Below are 27576 nucleotides of genomic sequence, written 5' to 3'. Positions count from 1 at the left end.
CATTAATAGTAATCCCCATAGACAATAAGTAAAGTACAGATCCCCCATTAAAATAACACAAAATCAAACAGGTCAAGGCAGGGCTGAAGTCAAGGGTGGAGTCACGGGTGGAGTCAGAGGTGGAGTCAGGGGTGGTGGGCGGGTTCACACCCTCATGTTAGTAAGACCATCAACACATCAGACTGAGGGAGTAACCTGATGATTAAATAGTCAATATTAAATCTGATACAGTGATTGGAGGAATCCCTAATATCAGCTGATATGTCGCTGACCAATGGGGTGTGAGGAAGTGTTCTTACCTGGTTTTGCCAATTTATTGTCAGTGTTTTACTACAGTGTGTCCTACTGAACATGACCATGATTAGAGTGAAACATCATGTTGTGTTTGACACAGAGACCATCTGACACAGAGACACTGAGGAGTCAGTATAAACCCTAAACCCTGGATAGAGGGGCTCAGTGAATGTGGTGTTGAATGTGTACAGGTGGGTCAGTGTGTCAGAGGAGACCCTGTAGAAGGACAGAGTGCCGGCTGGCCAGTCCAGATACACTCCTACTCTGTGGGAGTCTGAGGAGGTGACAGGTATGACAGTTGTCTTATCATTGTGCCTGACAGAGTAACAGTCATCATAACAGTTCAGAATCCAGGACTTGTCATTGAATCCAAGGCAAGACTCATAACGCTTTCCTTTCCTGTTGATTCCTTTATATGTCACTCCTATATCAGCCCCTCCCCCACTCCACTCTACCTCCCAGTAACAGTGTCCAGACAGACCCTCTCTACACAACACCTGTGGACAGAAGTCCAATCTCTCTGGGTGATCAGGATATGGCTGCTCCTCTTCCCTCCATGTCACCTTTCTGTTCTCCTCAGACAGAGAGAGGTTTCTGTTTACTGTGTTTGAGTCCAGTGTGAGATCACAGACATCTGATGGATGAGACCAAAACACAATATTACACATCATTCATATTATATATACACACATCCATGTTTTATATCCTTATTGTCATATAATGGATAATTAAGACACTCACACAAAACATACTGAAAACCCACACGAGCGTAATGAAACAAACATGCACATACTTACACACACACACAGACATGTACACAAAAAACCACACACACACAAACATACATACATGTGAACACACACACCAGCTGTAAATATGTTTTGTTTAATAAATCACTTACATTTCTTCAGTCCTGATTTCAACCTCCACTCTCCACAATGATCCATACTATGGAAGGAGAGGAGCAGACTGTCATTCAGTGACACACAACCTTTCTAACTCACACACACACACACACACACACACGCCTTACATACCTGCAGCACAAACACCCAAACCCTCATTATAACCCCCTCCCCAATAATACAGACACAGACCACGCATAACTCCTACTTCCACACATACAAACAGTGAACAGGTATCGTCCATCAGTCATCATGTTTTAATGTGGAGGTCCACTGACATTGTACCACACCAGTGGTGGTCAGGGCTAATGACAGAAGATTCTGAGTCGGTTCCATTCACCTGAAAGAGCCAGCTCATTTGGCCCCTAAACAACTATTTAAAATACTCCCAGAAGAATGTAACAACTGCACATTTCCAATGTAAAGGATAAAAAGTAGGCTAGAAGTATGTTAGATGTGAAACTAACAATAAAATCAATCAATCAAATGAATTTATAAAGCCCTTTTTACATCAGCAGCTGTCACAAAGTGCTTTTACAAAACACCCAGCCTCAAACCCCAAGGAGCAAACAACAGTAGTGTTCAATTTCATTGACTAGGAAAAACTCCCTAAGAAGGCCGAAATTTAGGAAGAAACCTAGAGAAGATCCAGGCTCAGAGGGGTGACCAGTTCTGGCTGTGCCTTTTCTGGCTGTGCCGGGTGAACATATAAGAGTACAAATTGTAATAATTAAACACAAAGATGTGCTCCCTCATCAGAAAATAATAGTTGTTTCAGCAAAACAAATTAAAATATTAAGGAGCCAAGCGAACGGTTCCATTCACCAATGCGAATTGTTTTCCAACTTTCCTCAGTGAGAGAGGTTCAATGTATAACACACCATACACAACCCCTCCTCTAATAACACACCATACACAACCCCTCCTCTAATAACACACCATACACAACCCCTCCTCCAATAACACACCATACACAACCCCTCCTCTAATAACACACCATACACAACCCCTCCTCTAATAACACACCATACACAACCCCTCCTCCCATAACACACCACACACAACCCCACCTCCAATAACACACCATACACAACCCCTCCTCCAATAACACACCATACACAACCCCTCCTCCAATAACACACCATACACAACCCCTCCTCCAATAACACACCATACACAACCCCTCCTCTAATAACACACCATACACAACCCCTCCTCTAATAACACACCATACACAACCCCTCCTCTAATAACACACCATACACAACCCCTCCTCTAATAACACACCATACACAACCCCTCCTCCAATAACACACCATACACAACCCCTCCTCTAATAACACACCATACACAACCCCTCCTCTAATAACACACCATACACAACCCCTCCTCCCATAACACACCACACACAACCCCACCTCCAATAACACACCATACACAACCCCTCCTCCAATAACACACCATACACAACCCCTCCTCCAATAACACACCATACACAACCCCTCCTCTAATAACACACCATACACAACCCCTCCTCTAATAACACACCATACACAACCCCTCCTCTAATAACACACCATACACAACCCCTCCTCTAATAACACACCATACACAACCCCTCCTCTAATAACACACCATACACAACCCCTCCTCCAATAACACACCATACACAACCCCTCCTCTAATAACACACCATACACAACCCCACCTCCAATAACACACCATACACAACCCCTCCTCTAATAACACACCATACACAACCCCTCCTCTAATAACACACCATACACAACCCCTCCTCTAATAACACACCATACACAACCCCTCCACCAATAACACACCATACACAACCCCTCCTCTAATAACACACCATACACAACCCCTCCTCTAATAACACACCATACACAACCCCTCCTCTAATAACACACCATACATAACCCCTCCTCTAATAACACACCATACATAACCCCTCCTCCAATAACACACCATACACAACCCCTCCTCCAATAACACACCATACACAACCCCTCCTCTAATAACACACCATACACAACCCCATCTCCAATAACACACCATACACAACCCCTCCTCTAATAACACACCATACACAACCCCTCCTCTAATAACACAACACACACAACCCCTCCTCCAATAACACACCATACACAACCCCTCCACCAATAACACACCATACACAACACCTCCTCTAATAACACACCATACACAACCCCTCCGCTAATAACACACCATACACAACCCCTCCTCCAATAACACACCATACACAACCCCTCCTCTAATAACAAACCATACACAACCCCTCCTCTAATAACACACCATACACAACCCCTCCTCTAATAACAAACCATACACAACCCCTCCTCTAATAACACACCATACACAACCCCTCCTCTAATAACAAACCATACACAACCCCTCCTCTAATAACACACCATACACAACCCCTCCTCCAATAACACACCATACACAACCCCTCCTCTAATAACACACCATACACAACCCCTCCTCCAATAACACACCATACACAACCCCTCCTCCAATAACACACCATACACAACCCCTCCTCTAATAACACACCATACACAACCCCTCCTCCAATAACACACCATACACAACCCCTCCTCTAATAACACAACACACACAACCCCTCCTCCAATAACACACCACACACAACCCCTCCTCCAATAACAGACCATACACAACCCCTCCTTTAATAACACACCATACACAACCCCTCCTCTAATAACAAACCATACACAACCCCTCCTCTAATAACACACCATACACAACCCCTCCTCTAATAACACACCATACACAACCCCTCCTCTAATAACACACCATACACAACCCCTCCTCCAATAACACACCATACACAACCCCTCCTCTAATAACACACCATACACAACCCCTCCTCCAATAACACACCATACACAACCCCTCCTCTAATAACACAACACACACAACCCCTCCTCCAATAACACACCATACACAACCCCTCCTCTAATAACACAACACACACAACCCCTCCTCCAATAACACACCACACACAACCCCTCCTCCAATAACAGACCATACACAACCCCTCCTCTAATAACACACCATACACAACCCCTCCTCTAATAACAAACCATACACAACCCCTCCTCTAATAACACACCATACACAACCCCTCCTCTAATAACACACCATACACAACCCCTCCTCTAATAACACACCATACACAACCCCTCCTCCAATAACACACCACACACAACCCCTCCTCCAATAACACACCATACACAACCCCTCCACCCATCACACACCGTTTTTATTTTTAATATAGTGGGGCCTGTTCTGTACATTTCTACCACAGTTCCCACTGTGAAAAATATTATTTCTGACATAGTTTTAGAATTGGGGTAACTTTTAGGTGTAGCCTAGACATTACCAGTTTGGTGTTATATATATATATATAGGTTAGGTTATTGAGGATTACGATCAGGTTAGGTTTAGGTTAGGTCTCAGTTCCCCACAAGAATAGAAAAAAGTGTGTGTGTGTGTGTATGTGTATGTGTGTGTGTGAGAGATTAAACACAAAGCAACCTTCAAAATACAGAAATCCATTTATTACCCCAAAATGAGTTCCCATAAAAAATAACATGCTTGATTAGACACAATAGACACAAAGTACAAACCTCCCAATCACTGAAACGCATCTCTACTTTACTGACAGAGAAAACCTCTACAGGACCTACTTGAGTTTCTCCAGTCTCCAGTGTGGATCCTCCAGTCCAGCAGAGAGCAGTCTGACTCCTGAGTCTCCTGGGTAATTGTAGCTCAGATCCAGTTCTTTCAGGTGTGAGGGGTTTGACTCTAGAGCTGAGACCAGAGAAGCACAGCCTTCCTCTGTGACCAGACAGCCTGACAGTCTGCAATGAGTTGATCATTAGTTCACAAACTATTCACATTTACAAAGTCTCTGCACTTTAAACCATGATTTCACAAGATGCTTCTGCCATTAAAATCTTCCTTAGCAGGGCTCAATAAACTTTTTTTTTTTTTTTTGTGATAACCGTTTTATTTTGTTGAGATTCCGTTTTTAATGTTACACCTCCACATGAAGACCTAAGAGAGAAGTGGTGGGTCAGCTGCTTCTTCACTTGCAATGTTTTTGTACTTCCATAGATTAGAATTCTTAAAGGAGTAAGTACAGAGACAACATTTTCTTGGCACAATTAGCAGTTTCTTTACAAATAGAGAGAAGCGTCAAAGATTACAGAATAAACTGTGAGGCATCTCTAAAGTAACACAGAATAATCCTTTGTAGCGATGCACCGATAACACCGTTTTTCAGACAGAGTACAAGTACGAGTACTTATATTTGGGTACTTGCTGATACTGAGTACCGATACCAAGTACTCAAAGCTGCACTAGGTATTAGTTTTTCAGTGAAAAACAAATGTTTTGTCCCCTATGAACATGTTTAGGACCGGGTTGTTTCCACGATTCTCTCATATTTTCACTTGACGAAAAAGTCAGTAATTTTCACCTATATTGATAGTAGGGATGCACCAATGCATCGGTTGGACATCGGTATCGGTGGGGGGGGGGAGATACCGAGGCGGAAGAGGGCACCCGTGAACTCTCTTCAGTAACTTAGATTAAACAAAGAAGATGGCGGTCGTGTGGCAATATTTTAAAGTTTCAGAGAAAGATCAGCGTTTTGCAGTTTGCAATACGTGTTCCGTTGAAATCTCAAGAGGGGGGTCTGTTAGAAAGTCATTTAACACAACAAATCTCATTGGACATTTGAGAAGCAGGCACGAGGCGGTGTACGGGGATTACCTGCAAGCTGACCAAAAACGGAAAAATGAAGCCGCTAAGGAAGCGCAAACCCCCGTTAAGGCTCAGACTTCAATTGACACGGCGTTTGAGAAAGCCAAACAGCTGCCTCCAGACAGCACCAAAGCGAAACAGATAACAAACAAGGTGATGGAGTTCATAGCTTTAGATGACCAGCCTTTCTCTGTAGTGGAGGACGTGGGTTTTCGGAGTCTGATGAAGTTTATGGAGCCCCGCTACACGCTGCCGAGCCGACGTCACTTTGCCGAGGTCTGTCTCCCCGAAATACACAACATTGTGGCCACGCACATTCATGAGCTACTGGCTTGCGACATCGCTGCAATCAGTTTCACCACTGATATATGGAGTTCAGATGTAAGCCCTGTGAGCATGCTTAGCCTCACGGCACAGTGGATTAATAAGGACTTCAACCTGGTAAAGGCAGTGTTGCACTCCCAGGAGTTTGCAGGTACCCACTCAGCATCTGCTATCTCGGAGGCTTTTGAGAAAATGTTCCAGACGTGGAAAATCGACAAAACCAGAGTGCATGCTGTCGTGAGAGATAATGCTAAGAATATGAAAAAAGCTATGATGGACAGTGGTCTGGCTAGTTTTGGCTGTATGGCGCACACACTGCAACTGGCAATTCATGACGGTGTTTTTAGCCAGCGCAGCCTCACTGATATTGTGTCTATATGCCGAAAAATCGTCGGCCACTTTAAACACTCACCCCTTGCCTATTCACGTCTCCAGGCTGTGCAGATCCAGTTGGGAATGAAACCAAAAAGGCTGCAGCAAGATGTTTCCACACGCTGGAATAGTACATTTTATATGATGGAGAGCTTGCTGGAACAAAAGCGCGCACTTGCTACATATGCCGCAGACTACGACCTCCCGGCCACTCTAACTGCGCACCAGTGGCAATTAATTGAAAACTTTATAACACTCCTCTCCCCATTTGAACAATTGACGAGAGAAGTTAGCTCATCAGAAGCATCAGCTGCAGATGTCCTCCCCTCTGTGACAGCCCTGAGACGTCTTCTGAGTAAGCAGGCTGACACCGATCACGGCGTTAAAACAACAAAGACCTCATTATTAGAGGCTATAAATAGACGCTTCGATCAAATCCAGTACGATCCCATGTTCTGCATTGCCACCTATTTGGATCCCAGATACAAGGATCGTTACTTTGATGAGGATGTTAAACAACGCGCTCGAGAAATACTTGAGGCACACCAGTTGGCTGATGCCGGTGCAGAGGATGTGACGCGCGATGGAGAGCGCGCACATCACACAGAGCGCAAAAGGCAACGATCCGACAGAACAGGGCCCTCCCTGTATGATGTGTTTGAGGAGATTCTGGAAGAAAATGGATCAGAGAGGACAAGTACCTCGTCTGTATCCCAACAACTGGGTATTTTCCTGTCAGAGATCACTATTCCGAGAGGTGAGAGCGCACTTTGCTATTGGAGAAATAACCATCTGCGTTTTCCAGAACTCGCACAAATAGCACGCAAATACCTTAGTGCGCCATGCACCAGCGTAGAGAGTGAGCGGTTATTCAGCTCTGTGTCTCATGTCTTAGATGAAAAGAGAAATAGGCTTTGCTGTGACAAGGCAGAGATGCTTATCTTTGTAAACAAAAACATGCATCTTATTAAGAAGTAGGCCAGAGATACAGCAGGTGACTTATGTGTCATTAATGATCAGAAGTGGAGGTACTGTTTTGTTTTATAAAATGCCCCGTGTTCGAGCCTGTGAGTTCTGAAAAAGTAATGTTTTATTCTGCATGAGAAATACACAAGGTGAAAGATAGCCATATTTATGTTTGCATTTATGAATAACATAATTTATTTATTTAAATAATATAATTTATTTATTTCACTTGTTTTTGCATTTACACTTGAAGTATTTTTTTTTTATTTATCAGAAAAATATTTTTTATTGGGCCATGAAAATAATCTCATTGAGAACATTTTTGTTTATTCTGTATGAGAAATACACAAGGTGAAAGATAGCCCTATTTATCTTTGCATTTATGAATAACATAATTTATTTATTTTAATAACATATTATTTAGCCTATTTCACTTGTTTTTACATTAACACTTGATGTTGTTGTTTTTTTTAATTTTATTTTTCATCAGAAAAAATATTTTTTATTGGGCCATGAAAATAATCTCATTTTTTAAGTTTTTGTTTATCAGGCTAAAAGCACTCAAATAATTTTGTTGGGCAATGTACTGCTGAAACAATCTTTTCATTGATTACTATTAGTTAGCAGTCAAAGGTTTTTGAATGTTATATTTTTCAGAAAATAACTTGTTATAAATAAGATTATAACTGTCAACCAGAAAGTGACAATAAAGGTGTTTTTTGTTTCATAAATTGGTCTGATTGAATTTGTGCTCATTCTAGGATAGTGTGATCAAGAGCCAAAATACTTTTGTAGCACAAAAGAAGGAATAAATAACAAAAAAAAAAAAGCATCGGCCATCGGCCAAATTGTTATGTTAAACATCGGTATCGGTATCGGCCCAGAATTTCCCAATCGGTGCATCCCTAATTGATAGTTATTGTATCAATGTCATTCATGAATGAAAGAAAAGCAAAAGTTGTTGAGCCATGAAATGAAATAGCAGTCAGTGTAAAGTTCCTCTTCAGTCTTGCTAGAAATTGCTTTCCCAAGTAGTAAGATACTAGTAGGCCTATTTCAGGTTAATAAGCTATTAAAATGGCCAGTGGCAAAAGCTATACAGTTCATTGATGCTATTTGTGGTGGAAGTAAACTTTATTAAATAAAATTGTCAGTTTAACACAATGTTTAGTGGTGTGTAGCTAAATATTCAAACTTGGTGTGATGTTAATGCATGTCTAAATGATCTAATGTTGAGACACAATTTTACATGTTAGTGTGTCCCAATCGTTCCCAACACTGACATACAGTGTCTGAAATTAACTTTTCGGCTCACCTGCCAAGGGGACTGGTAGATGAAAAAAATCCACCAGCCAAGCATATTTATTTCTGGCCAAATTTGTGACGAGGACCCGCAAGGAAGACGCAGGTGCGGTGCGGTGCTCGGCATGTGTCGTCACCGGCCTTCTAGCCACGCCGCTCCTCCTCCCACGGCACTGTCATGTCTTGTTATTGCACACACCTGGTGTCCATTCCCTCATTGGGCTGCCTATATTAGTTCCTGTGTTCCTGGGCGTTATTGTGAGGTATTGTTCTGTGTTTGGTGTAGTGTACCTGTGCTTTGACTAACAGTGAATCTGTATTATAGCGCTTCAACGCTTCCCTTCTTATGGAGATTTTGTACGGATGTGTTCAAGTTGTTTTTCCTTTTGTTTTTTGAAATGATACCTGCTACTATACGTTGGATAAAGAATCAACAAACGACAATTCCTGCGCCTCACTATGACACCCCTGACAAAAATAATGTCCTTTTCGTGTCATGTACAGTCATGGCCAAAAGCTTTGAGACTGACACAAAGTTTGCTGCTACAGTGTTTTTAGATATTTTTGTCAGATGTTACTATGGTATACTGAAGTATAATTACAAGCATTTCATAAGTGTCTTTTAAGGCTTTTATTGATAATTACATAAAGTTTATGCACAGAGTCAATATTGCAGTGTTGACCCTTCTTTTTCAAGACCAATGCAATCCACCCTGGCGTGCTGTCAGTTAACTTCTGGTCCACATCCTGACTGATGGCAGCCCATTCTTGCATAATCAATGCTTGGAGTTTGTCAGAATTTGTGGGTCCTTGTTTGTCCACCCGCCTCTTGAGGATTGACCACAAGTTCTCAATGGGATTAAGGTCTGGGGATTTTCCTGGCCATGGACCCAAAACGTTGATGTTCTGTTCCCCGAGCCACTCAATTTTGCCTTATGGCAAGGTGCTCCATCATGCTGGAAAAGGCATTGTTCATCACCAAACTGTTCTAGGATGGTTGGGAGAAGTTGCACTCTGAGGATTTTTTGGTTCCATTCTTCATTCATGGCTGTGTTCTTCAATACTTACCTTAATAGGTAAGTATTGAATATTATAAATATAATATGAGTGTAATATGCTATGAATGGTACATACAAAAGAATATTCTAATGTACATTAAATATACATAGAAAGACATCAGAGCATTTGGAATGTTCATGTGTGATCAGTATGATCATAGATCAGTGTTGCTGGTTGAGGAGCCTTAGGGCCTGAAGGAACAAACAGAGAGTCTGGAAATGCTTGCCCTGATGCTCCGGTAGTGTTTACCAGACAACAACGGCGGTATGAATAGACCATAGCCTTGGTGGCTCTAGTCTCTGATGATGTTCTGTGCTTTCCGATAGCATCGGGTATGGTAGATGCCTTGTACGGAGGGGAGGTGGCAGCTGATGACGCGCTCCATAGACTTCACCACCCTCTGGAGGGACTTGTGATCAGAGCAGCTGCCGTGCTTTTGGGCAGTTTTCACTGCCGAGTTCGCTTGCCTGTACCATGTGGGGTCATTCATTTGCTGGTGAATCCCTATCTGCACATTAATGCTGTGGAAAGACTTCATGTTTACATAATCTCCTTAATTTACTGAAAGAGCTGTGATAGGAGTATGAGTGCCATCTTTGCAGCCATATATGGACTGATTAGTGCTTTAAGTCTCAAAGCTTCTTACTAAATAAACTGATTACTGCTTAGACTGACACCTGCAATTCTGTGGAATTCATTTTTGATGAGTCTCGTGGGTCTGTGACTTGGGAACACTACAAAAGTGTACATAAAACATTTCAGTGCAAGAGTCACATCTATGACAGCCCGAAAGAGACGGTTGCCTTGGACATAATGTTCAGCATCACCGATGTTATACAGAAAACTGCAACACAAAGAATTTGCTCCGAACTGATCATCCATGATGTATCATAGGAACGATATAAGGGCTGATTATATTGTTCAGATGAATGATCGTTTGTGCAGAAGAACAGTAATGCTCAAACAAATAATTATTAGGGAATGATAAAAAAACATCCAAGCGGGGTCCGATCACACAGATATTTTTGCAGAGTATTTGTGCTTCAAGTGGCTCTTTGAGAAAAGGTTTAATCTAACACGTTCAGAGAGCACGTTTCAGTTAAAAAATAGAACAACCTCAAGAGTTAGTTGGATTAAACCTGCTAGCGAGCAGGTTAGCTTCACGGAGTATGTTGCCATAGTAACTGACTCAGAGTAATGCTGAAATGGCTCTTTGAAACCGTAAACCCAGAGTTTCCCTCCACTCTGAGTCAACTAACTCTAAGTATTCACTAAAACCGCTTTCTGAAATATCCCCAGTATCTCCTTTGAAAATGTAAACAATACACACGACCCATCGCAGGCTTTTATTTTGAAGGAAAAATACGAACATCTGAGATATTATTGTTGCTGCCGAATGTATATGACTTTCACCGGCGCAGACTTTGATTTTGAAGGCAAAATACAAAAACAGGAAGTCTCTAATTTTGCCGGCATGATGCTAATCCGTTGTAGCTATGGAGTTGTGAAAGTTATGCTGCCTTGTAATTTACTGTGGAAGTCGGAACTCGGAATGACGTTACACTCGAGTTAACCAAGTTGATCGTGTTCCAATGTCCAAGTCAAAAAACAAGATGGACGCCCCTATTAAAGCCTTTGTTGTGTTTGACCTTTTGGAATATATACTATATACATATATAATGTTTTTCATTGTATTTCATTGTGTTGAATTTTTTTTTTAATCACTTTTCAATCGGCCATTCCGATAACCTAACCTGTAACCTGGACGGGCAAGCGCTCTTCAGAATATTGTAACGTAAATATAAACGTAATTTTCCTATATAATTTAACACTAGTCTGCTAAATGGCATAGGGTGCTGCCATCTTGGATTACGTACTCGGGGCTAGTGGGGTTGCTCCAACTTTCCGAGTTGAAATTTGAGAAGGGTCCAGCTGCAGCCGCAGCATGACGATGACGGACGTTGACACTTCCAAATATGGTTTGTCATAGAAGAGGCCGCGCTCAAAACATGATGACGTATATTGGCTGCTCGGCCGGTGTTGATGCAGAAAGAGAAAAGATGGCACAAGGAGCTCAGATGAAAATGCCAAAATATGGTTAATGAACACTTATTGTTTTATGTATATTTATTATTAGGTTGTTGGATGTTTTAACGATTTGGCTGTTTTGAGCACTGTAAATAGTGTTCATTTTGTTATTTGTTTTGCATTTTAATCAATTATAGTAGATTGCTACCAGTAATCCCGTGCTTTAGCTCACAATCTAGCTAGCTTTAGCGTTATCATAACAAGTAAGGCTAAGGTAAAGATTAACTATATACCAGAGATGGGGACAAGTCACACATGGTCAAGTCCAAGCAAGTCTCAAGTCTTAACCATCAAGTCTCAAGTCAAGTCTCAAGTCACAGTTCAGATAAATCAAGTCAAGTCAAGTCAAGGGTTCACCCTAAGCAAGTCAAGTCGAGTCCTTATAAGTTTCAAGTCAAGTCAAGTCAAGTCACAGTACTAAAGAGATGAACACACACACACACTGTCCTCTGTTTCTGACGTGCGCTCGGTGCGAAGCTCGATTTGCGCTCGGTGCGAAGCTCGAACGGTCTGTTATCAAGAAATAACACGCATTCTGCACTGGAATTCAGCCAATCCATGTAATAAGGGCTAATAATAACAACCTTATAAACTAATTATTGTGACCGAAAAACTGCCTAATATGTAATTACGCTGTAATTATTCTTGTCTGTATGAGTAAAAAAAACAAAAAACTCTTCGAAATGTTTAGGTGCTAGTAATAACATCGGCGCCTCCATGTTAGCCTTTCATGCAGTAAAGTTAACTTATAGTGTAAGCACAATGCTTTTTAGTTTCCACGCGCAGTCCACAAACACTTGAAAATGCCCACATTTAATACAGACATTATAGCCTACGTGTAATAATATACATGCCCGCTCATTTTAAGATGCCCATCAACATTAAAATTCAGGCTATGTGTCACGGCTGAGGTTGAGGAAGCAAGGAGGAACCGGAGAAGGCGTGGCGGATGAAGGTTTTATATAAGAATAGAACAAAATAAACCGCATGAGCGTCTTACATAAACGCATACATAAACACAGTGGCAGAGAACAATCACACACAAAGACAGGGGGAGCAGAGGGAACATATATACCTGGGGAAACAGCGATGATGAACAGGTGCACTAAACGAGACACAGGTGAAATGCATGATGAGACGGTGGTGTCAGAAAGCCGGTGACGTCGACCGCCGGGGCCCGCCCGCTGCAGGGGGAGGTGAACCAGCAGAGGTCGTAGTCGTCACAGTACCCCCCCCCTGACGCGCGGCCCCAGCCGCGCGACGGCACCGGCCTCGGGGCCGACCCGGGGGGCGCGGAGCAGGGCGATCCGGCCGACGCTGGTGGAATTCGCGGACAAGGACGGGAGCCAGGACGTCCTTCACCGGAACCCAGCTCCGCTCCTCCGGGCCGATCCATTGTCCAGTTGCAATAGGAATCCCTGGCAGCGGTCCGCCGCCCCGTTGTAATCCCTAGGCAAAGGGAGATGCAACGGCCCCATGGCTGGTGGCGAGGCTGGGGCCGGCGGAGAGACGGCCGGTGTTGCGGGGTGCTGCTGGCTCAGCTCTAGGCGCTGCACCGCTCTCAGAACATTGTCCATCGCGGCGCCTAGGCTGGCCAGCATTGTTGAATGCACCTTGACCGCCTCCGCAACACCGACCTCGCCTGTAGCTCCTTCGGGCTCCATATCCTTGCTGTTCTTCTTGATAGGTGTGTGATTCTGTCACGGCTGAGGTTGAGGAAGCAAGGAGGAACCGGAGAAGGCGTGGCGGATGAAGGTTTTATATAAGAATAGAACAAAATAAACCGCATGAGCGTCTTACATAAACGCATACATAAACACAGTGGCAGAGAACAATCACACACAAAGACAGGGGGAGCAGAGGGAACATATATACCGGGGGAAACAGCGATGATGAACAGGTGCACTAAACGAGACACAGGTGAAATGCATGATGAGACGGTGGTGTCAGAAAGCCGGTGACGTCGACCGCCGGGGCCCGCCCGCTGCAGGGGGAGGTGAACCAGCAGAGGTCGTAGTCGTCACACTATGCCACTGTTATAGTCAAATTCCCTTACATCTATTTACCAGACGTATTCTGTAATGATAATGGTCACATTTCTAACAAGAAAAAAACAAACATAATATGCAACCAAGGCCAAATTATGACAAACAAAAGATTCATTCATTACATTAGTAACTTAATCGTTATAGATCTTAGTGAAACTGAATATAAAGAGATTACTTTCTTACCTTTCCTTGTGGTTCTTAAAATGACAAATGAAATTTGACGTTGTTGCATATTTTGCATCGGGCAAATTTTTTTATTCACACGGTCCAGTTCAAAGTCCTTGTATCCAAACGATACTATTTGTGGATCTCGACTAACGCTACTGTCTGCCATGTTTGGCGCAGTTTGAATTGTGCAGCGTTAAAGGCACATACGCTGATTAGTGGTGCTGATGTCACAACATATAAAATAATATTATTGCTGTTTGTTTATTATAAGTTCAAGTCATTGTCGAGTCTTCCACTTCAAGTCAAGTCTCAAGTAACTTGTTCTCAAGTCAAAGTCAAGTCAAGTCATTTTCATACTTTAATCAAGCAAGTCACAAGTCCTGAAAATTCAAGTCATGTGACTCGAGTCCCCCACCTCTGCTATATACTGTTTTCAAGCTTTATTAATGGAATTAAGATGTTGTATTTAGGTTGCACATTGAATAATTTGAGCTCGGGTCGAAAAGTTGAAATATTCCTTTTAAAGGAATTGAACATTATTTGGAGTCACAGACAACGTGTAATGTCATTTATTTATCTAAGTTAGCATACATTTTTTTTAGCTTGATCAATGGAAAAATGCAGAAAGCTTCATTTGTACAAGAATCAGATTTTGTGTACGTTTTTTTTTAATCAATTGCGAAACCGGTAGGCTGTGAAGGAGTTTTCCAAATATTTTATGTTTGATATTTAAATAATGTATTAGTTGTTATACTGTAGACATATGCAGTGTTATTTATAGTTATTCCTTTTAGAGTGTTTTTAAGTAAAACTGTATACATTTATTGGTGGGTGGAGCCAATTAACCCAGGTGGATGCAATTTTGTACTTAGGGCAGAGCCTCTTAAATGGGGTTTGTGTGGAGTCTGGGGAATGTCCATGTTCTGAGCCATGCAGTTTTTAGCCTTGTGCTTTTAAATCATGGCGGAGGCTGTTATGGAAATTCTTGAAATAATGTATATTTGAGAAATGTCTGCTTTTCTATTAACTGGTATGTAACTATTTTCTTTGATTGTGACACACGTCTGTATAATATCAGAGCATCACTAGGTATTCTGACCATCTGTTCATCTGCCTAGACCAATAAGGGTATCAGTCCTTTGTTCCTTAGGAATGTAGGAGAGGGGGATTTGGTATTTGCCTAGGGGGCATCATTGACTGGTATCAGCAGATTATAAGGTTACTCATTAATATGCCCACCTGTATATCTCATCAGGGCATTTATTGTCTGTTCGGATGCTGTAAGACCTCTTTAGTGTTGAAGATGTTGGAAAGGACAGCCTCCCCCTTGTATGAAGCCCTGGCCTTATATCTCATTTGCAAGGACACCAGGGATCTATCAAAGTCTGTCTCTATCAAATCTTCACAACATATTTTTTTTTTAAACGCTCATCAGGCTAAAGAGTTTGGACTTCCACAATAAAACAGATTGTGTACAAATGGAGGAAATTGAAAACCAGCTACCCTCCCCAGGAGTGGTTGACCAACAAAGATCGACCACATTAGTCTGCGATGTCACAACGGAACCAAGTGTTACTTCTAAGCAACTAAAGGCCTCTCACATTGGCTAATGTCAATGTTCATGAGTCCACCATCAGGAGAGCACACCAGATACTTTTTAAAGACTGTGTGGGATACTCCAGTAACGGGAAGCGTGGGGTTCTCCGGGGATATTTTATGGACCCCTGATTTCCTGAACAGTGCCCAGAAAGTCAGTTTTAGGGCAGCAGAGTGGACTGTGTGGCTTTTTTATCGTTTATTTATACAAGTTATCACATTGAGATAAAATCTCTTGTTAATGCACATTAAAACTTTTTTAGGAGTTAAGAGTTGATTTGGTGTTGAGATTGAATGCTTGGGAAATTGTTTGTCTGACATTTTTGAAATAGTTTTGTCTTACATCTGTGGATATATTGACTGTATAAGCTGTTAAACTGTTGTGAGCATTGCGGCAAAGTATTAAATGTCTGTAGCATATGCTGAAACTGAAAGTTGCAAGTAGAAGAACAGGAAATCTTGTTGCTGGGGAGAGAGAGAGCAGATTTAGCTTCTTAGACGAACAGGAAACCGGAAACAGATTAACAACGCACACACATATTGGGGGAATTCAAGATATAAAGCATAAAGGGCAAAGATGACGCTTGTGCTGCACTTACACATATAAGGTATAGAACATAAATTGGACCAATGGCACACTGCTTGGCTAACTTAACGCCCCCACTTTTAAGTGTGTTTGAAGTATAAATAATGCTGATGTGACTGTTCATCTTTAGACATTGTGCGGCGACACGTGTCTCCAGAAGCTTCTGTAATAAATGGACATATGATACGGTAATTGACCTGACTCCTGGTGTTTTATTCTCCTTTCCAACAAACCAACTTGGGGATGTGTTAGACTTGATGTTGATTGTTGATTTTAAGAGTGGCCTTTTAAGAGTTTTGAGTTGGTATAAACATGTGAAACAAATTTGTTTTTTGGGTTCAGGCTTATACTGTTGGTACGCTAATACTAGTTATTTACATGTAATATTCATATTCAATAACATTACAGAATATTTAGTTGGGATAGCTGTAACATAGGACTGTTTTATGTCTATCTGAAGTGATTCTATAAATATTGTTAGTGGGTTTAATAATAATATTTATAGGTTAGACAATAGAACGCATAGAAATTCACCCTAGCCTCAAAAACAGCGAAAGAACGCTGGCTGAGCGGGAATGCTGGCTGACCTGGAAAGCTGGCTGAGCTTAAACGCTAGCACAAGAACATAGCAAGTGAATTGAAATGAACCTTCGTTCACCAAAACGGGTCTCATCTTTTATTTTACTGCTATTACCTCATTCACGACGAAACTGAAAAATAGGAAGTAAACATCTGTTCCTATATGGTATTCATTGTGCTTAAAACTGCATTACGTGGAAGTATATAATAAATCGCCTTTTCTGACTATTTCTAGTCTAGCGTTTGAAGTCAGTGAATGGCACTGCCATGGCATATTTTATTAAAATATGAATGACATCTCCAGCACAACCAATATTGCTGCTAAGCTGCAGTACTGTATTTTTTTTACTGCTGCTATGTACAGTGTTATATATATGATTGCATTATCCTCTTAATATATTTATCGCTCTGTGTGAATGTTCTAAATTCTGACAGTAGTTGTAGTGTTATGCCACCATTCATAAGCTTATTGCACTGATGTATCTGATATTCAATAACTATTGATTGCTGCAAAGTCATACTTAAGTATATTATTGCCATTCTAGCCCTTGTTTATTTAGTATTGTATTATGTTTATTTTGTACTTTCACATTCAAATACTGTAATTTTACTATCTGTTACTGGACACATTTTCTTGCACTATTTGATTTTGTAAATGTTTTATTTCAATTCATTTGCACATGTTTATTTTGTATGCTTGCTGTATAATGCATGTTTTTTTTGTATGCATCTTGCACTATTTGAAATATATTGTTTTTATTTTATTTAGTTCATTGTCATTTGTTATATGACCAAAATTATTATAAAGGATTATTATGAATAAAACCTAATATTGGGGCGTGAGGCCCACTCTCAAATATTCCCGCCAGCGCGCCCTTTTCTGTACATTTCAATATTAGTCTATGCATGAGTTATTCTGTGAAAAGTGCGTTGCGCAACCCCTATTCCGCGCCCCGTTTACATTTGTCCCACGGTTGAGAGGAAACTATGCAAAACAATATGGAGAGGTTGATTTTGTTTAACTAGCCTTAAGTGGCCAACGGTAGTAGTAGTAGCTGAATTGCCAATTTCTCATGGCAAAATCTTAGGCGTTAACAACAATCAGCCCTGCAGAGTTATTCATTTAAATATAATACTTTTCTACAGCTAAAAGACGTTTCAGAATGTCGCTATTCTTGCTAAAATTGTGCCCTAATCACCTCCCTAAAAGCCACATTAAGCAATACCACCATCACAACAGGTGCATCAAACCCAGTCAGTATATATAATTGCTAATATCTTAATGTTAAATGCCACTAAATGTCGTATCGCTGTGTGGCGGATTGCCATTATTATTGAAAATATTTGCAAACGTATAATTACTTTTGTAGTTGTATAAAGATGCGCATAATTGTAACTAACTTGATATTTGGAATTATACAACTCGTTAACACTTGCTAATGTAAAATACGGACGCTCAGCGTTTTGTCAAAACAATTTCACTAGAACTGTGACAAAATTATTTCTATTTGTACATCACAGTCTGCAGTGGTACGTTTCACAGCGTTTACAAGCGGAGATACCCATGAGGACTCTGATCGGCACGGCATAGCTTTTTTTTAACAAGCTAGTTTTAGCAAGAGGTAGATGTAAGGGAAATTATGAAATGGTAAACATTGGTGGAATTGTCCAAACGTTACTAAGGTTACTCAAGTCAAAACATTTTGAAATTAGAGGACTGAGACAGGAAATGACGAAACGGAAGTATGACTTTTAGCCAGCCGAGTCTGCGGGGCTGCAGCTGGATGCTATTAGCCGAGCAGCATCACGTTTTGGGACGAACCATATGGAAGTGTCAACTTCTATCACGGTTATGCTGTGGCTGCAGCTGGATATACTTGGAAAATTCAGACTCTGAAATTTTCTGACTTGGAAATTACGACCTCTGAGTACAAATGCAAGCTAGCTAGCTAGCTTCTTACTTTGAGTTGTGGCTCAGACGATGGCTACCTTTCAATCAAATTTCAATCAAATTTATTTATAAAGCCCTTTTTACAACAACAGTTGTCACAAAGTGCTTTACAGAGACACCCGGCCTTAAACCCCAAGGAGCAAACAACAGTAGTGTTGAATTTCAGTAGCTAGGAAAAACTCCCTAAGAAGGTCAAATTTTAGGAAGAAACCTAGAGAGGACCCAGGCTCAGAGGGGTGACCAGTCCTCTTCTGGCTGTGCCGGGTGAGATATTAAGAGTCCAATTGGAATAATAAATACATTTATCCGGACTAAATCCAGAGTCTATTTGATTTTAGACTAGGTCAGAAGTATGACCAGGTGGACAAGGACAGGGACAGCAACGGGCCCCCCAAAACCAGGTAATCCGCAGGTGTGGACCAGGACCTCATCTCCTCCTAAAATTTAAAACTGGAGGAGACTGAGAAAAGTTAGTAGTACATCCCTCATATCCCCCAGCACAATAATATAGCAGCGTAACACCTTTATATGATTGTGACAGCCACTTACTGACACTTCAACACAAACGTGCGCATTCAAAGACACAGCCAATTACTTTTCTCTTACCTCACTAGCTAGATTGATACTCAGAATGTGCAGGACGTTGCTCTGCTCTGAAGCTCGTGTGATAGTAAACTTTTTTTAATCTCCTCCCAATTCCATGATATCAAATTCTCTAATATGACCTTTCCTTGTCTCAATATCTCCACATGAGTTATGGGACATTAAAAAGATTGAGACATTTACTATAAACCTGTTTCACCAAGCTGTTCTGATTCTTATCACACTGCTCACTCAATCAGGAAGTATACACGTGTGCATGAGGGTACCAAATTCCCTAGCTTTACAACCATGACTGAGATTACAATTGACCACTCTACCACAAGCAGTCGCTACAGAGCAACGTGGCAAGGCAGCCCGGTGTGACTTCCACCCATCCACCCCGGCAGCACTGAGACAAATTACTCTGTACTATGATGGATCCACAGGCAGAGTCAGTATGATGTAACCAGGCAGTTCCTGAAGAAATGTTGTAGATGGGAAATTCAAGTCCTTATGAGACACCATGGTAGAATGAAGGGAGGTTTTCAAAAGAGAGTGTTAAAATAATACACTGGAAATGAAAAGGGGTGGAATGAAGATTAGTTCTAATGTGTGATATACTTGGACTAACAGAAAATGATTATATATTATGTAAGAATGTGTTTTCGTTTGTCATGGTGGTCCTGTTAGTTGTGGTGTGTTTTTTTCCAGGCCTGCTGGGATGTCTAACAGGGTTTGGTTTTTACAAGGGATGGAGGCTTGGACCTGCTGGGAGCTCAGAGCAGGTAGAGGTGGGAACACAGCAGACAGTTATATTTCCCTTTTGTTGTGTTGCCCCTTTGTTGTTTTGTTGTCATGTTTATTGTTGTGTTGTTAGTTACTCACCTCATAGTCTCCAGTCTACATTGTGGATCCTTCAGCAAAGCAGAGAGCTTCTCCACTCCCGTATCCTTCAGGTCATTGTTACTCAGATCCAGTTCTTCCAGGTGTGAGGGGTTTGACTTCAGTGCTGAGACCAGAGATGCACAGCCTTCCTCAGTGATTCCACAAACTGACAGTCTGGAGAGAGATTATTATACTATTTAGATGAAAAATCACAACATAATAATATTACATCATTTTAATGTCAACTCATCTTTGGTGTAAACTTTCAAAACGGAAATTGACAATACAACACTAGAATGTAACTTCCTATATAAAAAAAAGAAACTTCCTATATAGAATATCATCAAACAAGAAACCAGGCAAACCTAGTTCAGCCAGCCCGCAATAGAAAGAGTTGCCCTCTGGAGATTTGAAACCAGGTCAGTACAGCCTCTTGTGTCTATCCTGAACAAATCCTCTTTGGCCACCGGCCATTTTAACAGTTGATTGGCTATTTGTGAATGACATTGTTACGGTTAAACTGACTAACATTTCTTACTAAGTTCCCCTCCACCACAAATAGCATCTATGTATGGCCTGTGCCACTTGCCGTTTTAACAGCTTATTAGCCAGTAATAGGCTTACTAGTATCTACTAACTTCCTAGGAATAATCATAACAATTGAGCAATTGCTAGCGAGAAACAGTCGCTACATAACCGTATACAGTTTTAGTTAAGGCTTACTTTAACATAACTGTTGTTATTTTAAAGTAACATAACTGGATACAACAAACATAATTTGTTGTATCCAGCAAATGTGTTTGTCTATCCTGACCCAAAATGCATGCACAGATGCATACTTCGCAAATCCACCAGAAACAGTCACAATATAATCATAAACTGTTTCATTTCAGGCTTACTGTAATGTAGATACTGTAATGTAGATACTGTCGGTTTTTGCCAGCAAAGTTTTCGTCTACACGGAATAATGGGTACTTCGCTTCGCCTGCAAGGAGATACACACTCGGGACCTATAGTTAACAGGTCCACTTCTCTAACCACTACGCTATTTAACAAGGGGTAGTCAGTCAGTCAGTCACAGTCAGTCAGTCAGTCACTCACTCACTCAGTAAGAGACATTCACTCTTTTTGGCCAGCTTCACTTACGCGGTTCAGCAAAAACTACTATTACTCACGTCAGAGCCTCCAGTCTACATTCAGGATCCTCCACCAAAGCTGAGAGTTTCTTCACTCCAGAAATCTCTGGGTGATTGTAGCTCAGATCCAGTACTTTCAGGTGTGAGGGGTTTGACTTCAGAGCTGGGACCAGAGAAGCACAGCCTTTCTTTGTGATTCCACAACCTGACAGTCTGGAGAGAGATTATAATAATGTCACAAACAGAACAATAGTTCAGAATAACTTCAGAATATTCTCTATATATTACAAAATTGCAATATCATCTCTACCTTAGGGCATACTTTTAAAATCGACATTGCCTATACACTACCATTTAAAAGTTTGGGGTCACTTTCCTTGTTTTCCATGAAAACATACATGAAATTAGTTTGAATAGGAAATATAGCAAAATTAATAGGAAATATAGTAATTGACAAAGTTAGAAATAATGATTTTTAATCAAAATAATAATTGTGTCCTTCAAACTTTGATGTCATCAATTATTGTTCCATTTACAGCAATTACAGCTGGCCTTGGAGAACTTTGGCATTCAATTTGTCAATTTGCTGAGTTAATCTGAAGAGATTTCACCCCATGCTTCCTGAAGCACCTCCCACAAATTATTTTAGCTTGATGGACACCTCCTATGTACCATACAGTCAAGCTGCTCCCACAACAGCTCAACAGGGTTGCAAAATGGAGTGATATTCTTTCTTCTTCAAGATCCCTTTTAACCTGTACAAAACTTCCACTTTACCACCATCAATGCACCCCCAGACCATCACATTGCCTCCCCCATGCTTGGCAGATGGCGCCAAGCGCACCTCCAGCATCTTTTCATTAGGTCTGTGTCTGATTAATGTTCTTGTTTGTGATTTGAACACCTCAAACTTAAATCTGTCTATCCATGGACATTTTTTCAATCTTCCTCTGTCCAGTGTCTCTGTTCTTTTGCCCATCTTAATATTTTCTTCTTATTGGCCAGTCTGAGATATTACTGTTTCTTTGCAACTCTGCCTAGAAGGCAGCATCCCAGAGTTCTCCTTTTCACTGTTGACATTGAGACTGGTGTTTTGCAGGTGCAATTTCATGAAGCTGCCAGTTGAGGACCTGTGAGGCATCTGTTTCTCAAACTAGACACTCTAATGTATTTGTCCACTTGCTCAGTTGTGCACTGGAGCCTCCCACAACTCTTTCTATTCTGGTTAGTGAGTGTGCGCTGTTCTGTGAAGGGAGTAGTACACAGCGTTGTACGAGATCTTCAGTTTCTTTCTTTTGATAATGGGCCTCAGTACACCTATGTAGATATGCCATTTAAAGATCATCGTTTCCAGCTACAGGGTAAAAAAACATGCTAATTTTGTATGTTTGCCCACTGACAAAGAAATTGTCAGTCTATATTTTTAATGGTGGGTTTATTTGAACAGTGAGAGACAGAATAACAACAAAATAATCCAAAAATGATATAAATGGATTTGCATTTTAATGAGTGAAATAAGTATATGATCCCCTCTCAATCAGAAAGATTTCTAGCTCCCATGTGTCTTTCATACAGGTAACGAGCTGAGATTAGGAGCACACTCTTAAAGGGAGTGCTCCTAATCTCAGTTTGTTACCTGTATAAAAGACATCTGTCTACAGTAGCAATCAATCAATCAGATTCCAAACTCTCCACCATGGCTACAAGACCATCGTAAAGCAGCTTGGTGAGAAGGTGACAACAGTTGGTGCAATTATTCGCAAATGGAAGAAACAGAAAATAACTGTTAATCTCCCTCGGTCTGGGGTCCCATGCGAGACCTCACCTTGTGTTGCAATGATCATGAGAATAGTGAGGACTCAGCCCAGAACTACACGGGAGGATCTTGTCAATGATCTCAAGGCAGCTGGGACCTTAGTCACCAAGAAAACAATTGGTAACACACTATGCCGTGAAGGACTGAAATCCTGCAGCGCCCACAAGGTCCCCCTGCTCAAGAAAGCACATGTACAGGCCTGTCTGAAGTTTGCAGTGAACATCTGAATGATTCAGAGGAGAACTGGTTAAAAGTGTTGTGGTCAGATGAGACCAAAATCGAGCTCTTTAGCATCAACTCAACTCGCCCTGTTTGGAGGAGGAGGAATGCTGCCTATGACCCCAAGAACACCATCCCCACCGTCAAACATGGAGGTGGAAACATTATGCTTTGGGGGTGTTTTTCTGCTAAGGGGACAGGACAACTTCACTGCATCAAAGGGACGATGGACGGGGCCATGACCCGTCAAATCTTGGGTGAGAACCTCCTTCCCTCTGCCAGGGCATTGACAATGGGTCGTGGATGGGTATTCCAGCATGACAATTACCCAAAACAAACAGCCAAGGCAACAAAGGAGGGGCTCAAGAAGAAGCACATTAAAGGTCCCATGACATGCTACTTTTTGTAGGCTTTAATATAGGCCATAGTGGTCCCTAGTACTGTATCTGAAATCTTTTTTCAAAAATTCAGCCTTGCTGCAGAATTATAGCCACTACAATACAGTCACAGAATGAGCTTCCTTCAAACGGCCCGTATTGGTGTCTGTGACTTTAAATTTTAATGAGGATGAAAAAGGCGGGGCAAGGTGGTGGGTGGGCGGGGCATGGTGGTGGGTGGGCGTGGCCTTTACTATCTTGCGGCAAAGGTAACGTGCATGTTTACCGGTATGTCTGGATCATATTGCAATGGCACGAAGACACATTGAAGCATTTCAATAAACCATAAACAGTAAAACAACACACTAATGATATATCATTAGTCGACTTACTTGTTTGAGGTGTGTAGCTGAGCCAAAGAGAGTTGGTATTGATCCAGGCTTTAGTTTGAGGCGTTCGGCAAGCCCAGCTTTAAATTGACCCAAGTTGAGGAAACAGTCGTCGGTGAAATGCCACAGACATGCAAAACTTTGGGAAGCTGTGTGGGCGCTTTTCCGGAGAAAATGAAATCATTCCACTGGTTCTTCTGTGGCATGTACGAAGGAAGTAAAAAAAGGCTTTGTTGCTCATCTCTACATCCTATTACTGAGCAATTATTGTGTTTCCTTCGCTCAAAAGCCATGATGCCCCTCCTCGTCGCGTAGACAAATTGAAGTCGCGCTCACACACATGTGTGCCTCACACCTGGCTCTATTTAAATTCTTTCTCTGGCGGGCAAAGCAGAAAAAGGGGAGTTACCATGGGAGTTAACAATTTCTCCTTGCGACGTCACAAAGAGACGGGTCCAGATCTGCCTGTGTGATTCTCCGTTTTCTCCAAGTCAGAGAAAGATAGAAAATGCTCAATTTACGCCGAATGGAATTTTTAGAAAATTTGGGACCATATATAGGCTAGGTGAACTCATATTAATGTTAAAAAACCTCACAAAATGAAAATTTCATGTCAGGGGACCTTTAAGGTCCTAGAGTGACCTAGCCAGGCTCCAGACCTTAATCCCATAGAAAATCTGTGGAGGGAGCTGAAGGTTCGAGTTGCCAAACGTCAGCCTCAAAACCTTAATGACTTGGAGAAGATCTGCAAATAGGAGTGGGACAAAATCCCTCCTGAGATGTATTCAAACCTGGTGGCCAACTACATTCGTTTTTCTGGAAAACCTTTGGATTTCTTTGTTGTTATTCTGTCTCTCACTGTTAAAAAAATCCTACCATTAACATTATAGACTGATCATATCTTTGTCAGTGGGCAAATACTTTTTTCCCTCACTGTACAATATTAACAATGCCTACACTGGATTTCTGATCAATTCATTGTTATTTTAATGGACAGAAACTTTGCTTTTCTTTCGAAAACAAGTACATTTTTAAGTGACCGCACATTTTTTAACTTTTTCATGATAACCACATGTTGTAATATGGGCTCAGAATTGACTTTCTCTGTGGGCACATCCACTACGATTTTGTTTTGCTCACATTTATTTGTTTTTCTTTTTTCTACATGTTGTCTATATTTTGGTTCAAATTAAAAGCAACACCACATAGACTGTGTATCATTTTATTAACGTTTTTCCATTATTTGAATAATCTAGCATTTCATGCATAGAATAATCAATTATCAAAACAATCGATAGCAGCACCCCTAATGGAAAGAAAAAAATTATGTAATAATATGTGTTTTTCATGGAGGCCCAGGCTGGTTGTGGGGTGTTTCACTTCCATGCCTTTAGAAAATCCCACTGGACAGGAGGTTGGGGACATTGTCCTGCTGGGAGCTCAGGGCTGGTGGAGGTTAACCCGTTCAAAAGAGAAGCTGTTTAGGTCCCCTGTAGTTGTGTAACACCTCTTGTATTGTTACTGTGTTAATCACCACTATGTTTTAAAAATGAAAATAAATTACTATTACTCACCTCAGAGACTCCAGTCTACATTGCGTATCCTCCACCAAAGCAGAGAGCTTCTCCACTGAATCCTCTGGCTGATTGTAGCTAAGATCCAGCTCTTTCAGGTTTGAGGGGTTTGACTTCAGAGCTGAGACCAGAGAAGCACAGCCTTTCTTTGTGATTCCACAACATGACAATCTGGAGAGAGATTATCATGATGTCACAAACAGAACAGTAGAACAATAGATTACATCATTGTCATGTCAACTTTTAAACTGACATTGTAATACAGGACACTTCCTGTACATACATGTCAATCAGTAAATACACTGTAAATTTAAGAGGATTTGTGTGTATGGGCGGGGGGCAATTTGCATGACTGTACATACAGAGCAGTTCTGCAGGTTTTGATCACGGGCAGCAACCCCAGAAGACCTTTCTCTGATGTGGAGTATTTCTTCAGGTCAAACACATCAATCTCCTCTTCTGACGTCAGTAACACAAAGACCAGAGATGACCACTGTGCAGGTGAGAGTTCTTCATTGGAGAGACGTCCTGAACTCAGGTATCTTTGGATGTCATCTACTAGAGAATGGTCATTCAGTTCATTCAGACAATGGAACAGATTGATACACCTCTCTGAAGCGGGATTCTCCCTGATCTTCTTCTTAATGTACTTGACTGTTACTTTATGGCTCAGTGAGCTGCTTCTAGTCTTTGTCAGTAGACCGCGTAAATGCTTCTGATTTGACTCCAGTGAGTGACCCAGAAGGAAGCGGAGGAAAAGGTCCAGGTGTCCAGTCTTACTCTGGAAGGCTTTATCCACAGCAGTCTTGTAGAATGTGACTTGGTCTCTTAACTGCACTACAACATTCCTGTCGGTTGATTGTTGTTCATCCATTAGATTCTCATTGTTGTTGATGAATGAGAGAAACACATATACAGCAGCTAGAAACTCCTGAATGCTCAAATGGACAAAACAGAACACCTTGTCCTGGTTCAGCCCACATTCCTCTTTAAAGATCTGTGTACAGACTCCTGAGTACACTGTTGCTTCACTAATATCAATGCCACACTCTTCCAGGTCTTCTTCATAGAATATCAGATTGCCTTTCTGTAGCTGTTGAAAAGCCAGTTTTCCCAGTGTCAGAATGCTCTCTTTAATCCAGTGTGGATCTGTCTCTTTTTTCCCATCATACTTTACATTCCTGTGTGTGGACTGAAACACAAGGAAGTGTGAGTACATGTCTGTTAGGGTCTTGGGCAGCTCTACTTTTTCATCTGTAGTCAACATGTACTCAAGGATTGTAGCAACGATCCAACAGAAGACAGGTATGTGACACATGATGTGGAGGCTCCTTGTTGTCTTTATGTGTGAGATGATTCTGCTGGCTAAGACCTCATCACTGAATCTCTTCCTGAAGTACTCCTCTTTCTGTAGGTCATTGAACCCTCTCACCTCTGTCACCAGGTCAACACACCCTGAAGGGATCTGATTGGCTGCTGCAGGTCTGGTAGTAATCCAGAGGAGAGCAGAGGGAAGCAGATTTCCCTTGA

General features: G+C 41.4%; 1 protein-coding gene across 1 annotated transcript; it reads right to left on the bottom strand.

The window, feature by feature from the left end:
• Positions 1 to 419: 419 nt before the first annotated feature.
• On the bottom strand, positions 420 to 27175 carry LOC105006043 (NACHT, LRR and PYD domains-containing protein 12-like; the record flags this gene model as incomplete). The annotated part of the gene is made up of 7 exons (XM_034295670.1): positions 26409 to 27175; positions 26047 to 26217; positions 21711 to 21884; positions 20536 to 20709; positions 4949 to 5122; positions 1196 to 1242; positions 420 to 928 (listed from the first exon to the last, which is right to left on the bottom strand). Coding segments are annotated over exons 1-7 (1761 nt in total), but the record flags the coding sequence as incomplete, so codon positions are not given.
• Positions 27176 to 27576: the final 401 nt, after the last annotated feature.

Source organism: Esox lucius, chromosome 11, assembly GCF_011004845.1.
Source record: "Esox lucius isolate fEsoLuc1 chromosome 11, fEsoLuc1.pri, whole genome shotgun sequence".
NCBI classification, from domain to species: Eukaryota; Metazoa; Chordata; class Actinopteri; order Esociformes; family Esocidae; genus Esox; species Esox lucius.
This window is presented reverse-complemented; position numbering and strand designations above follow the sequence as displayed.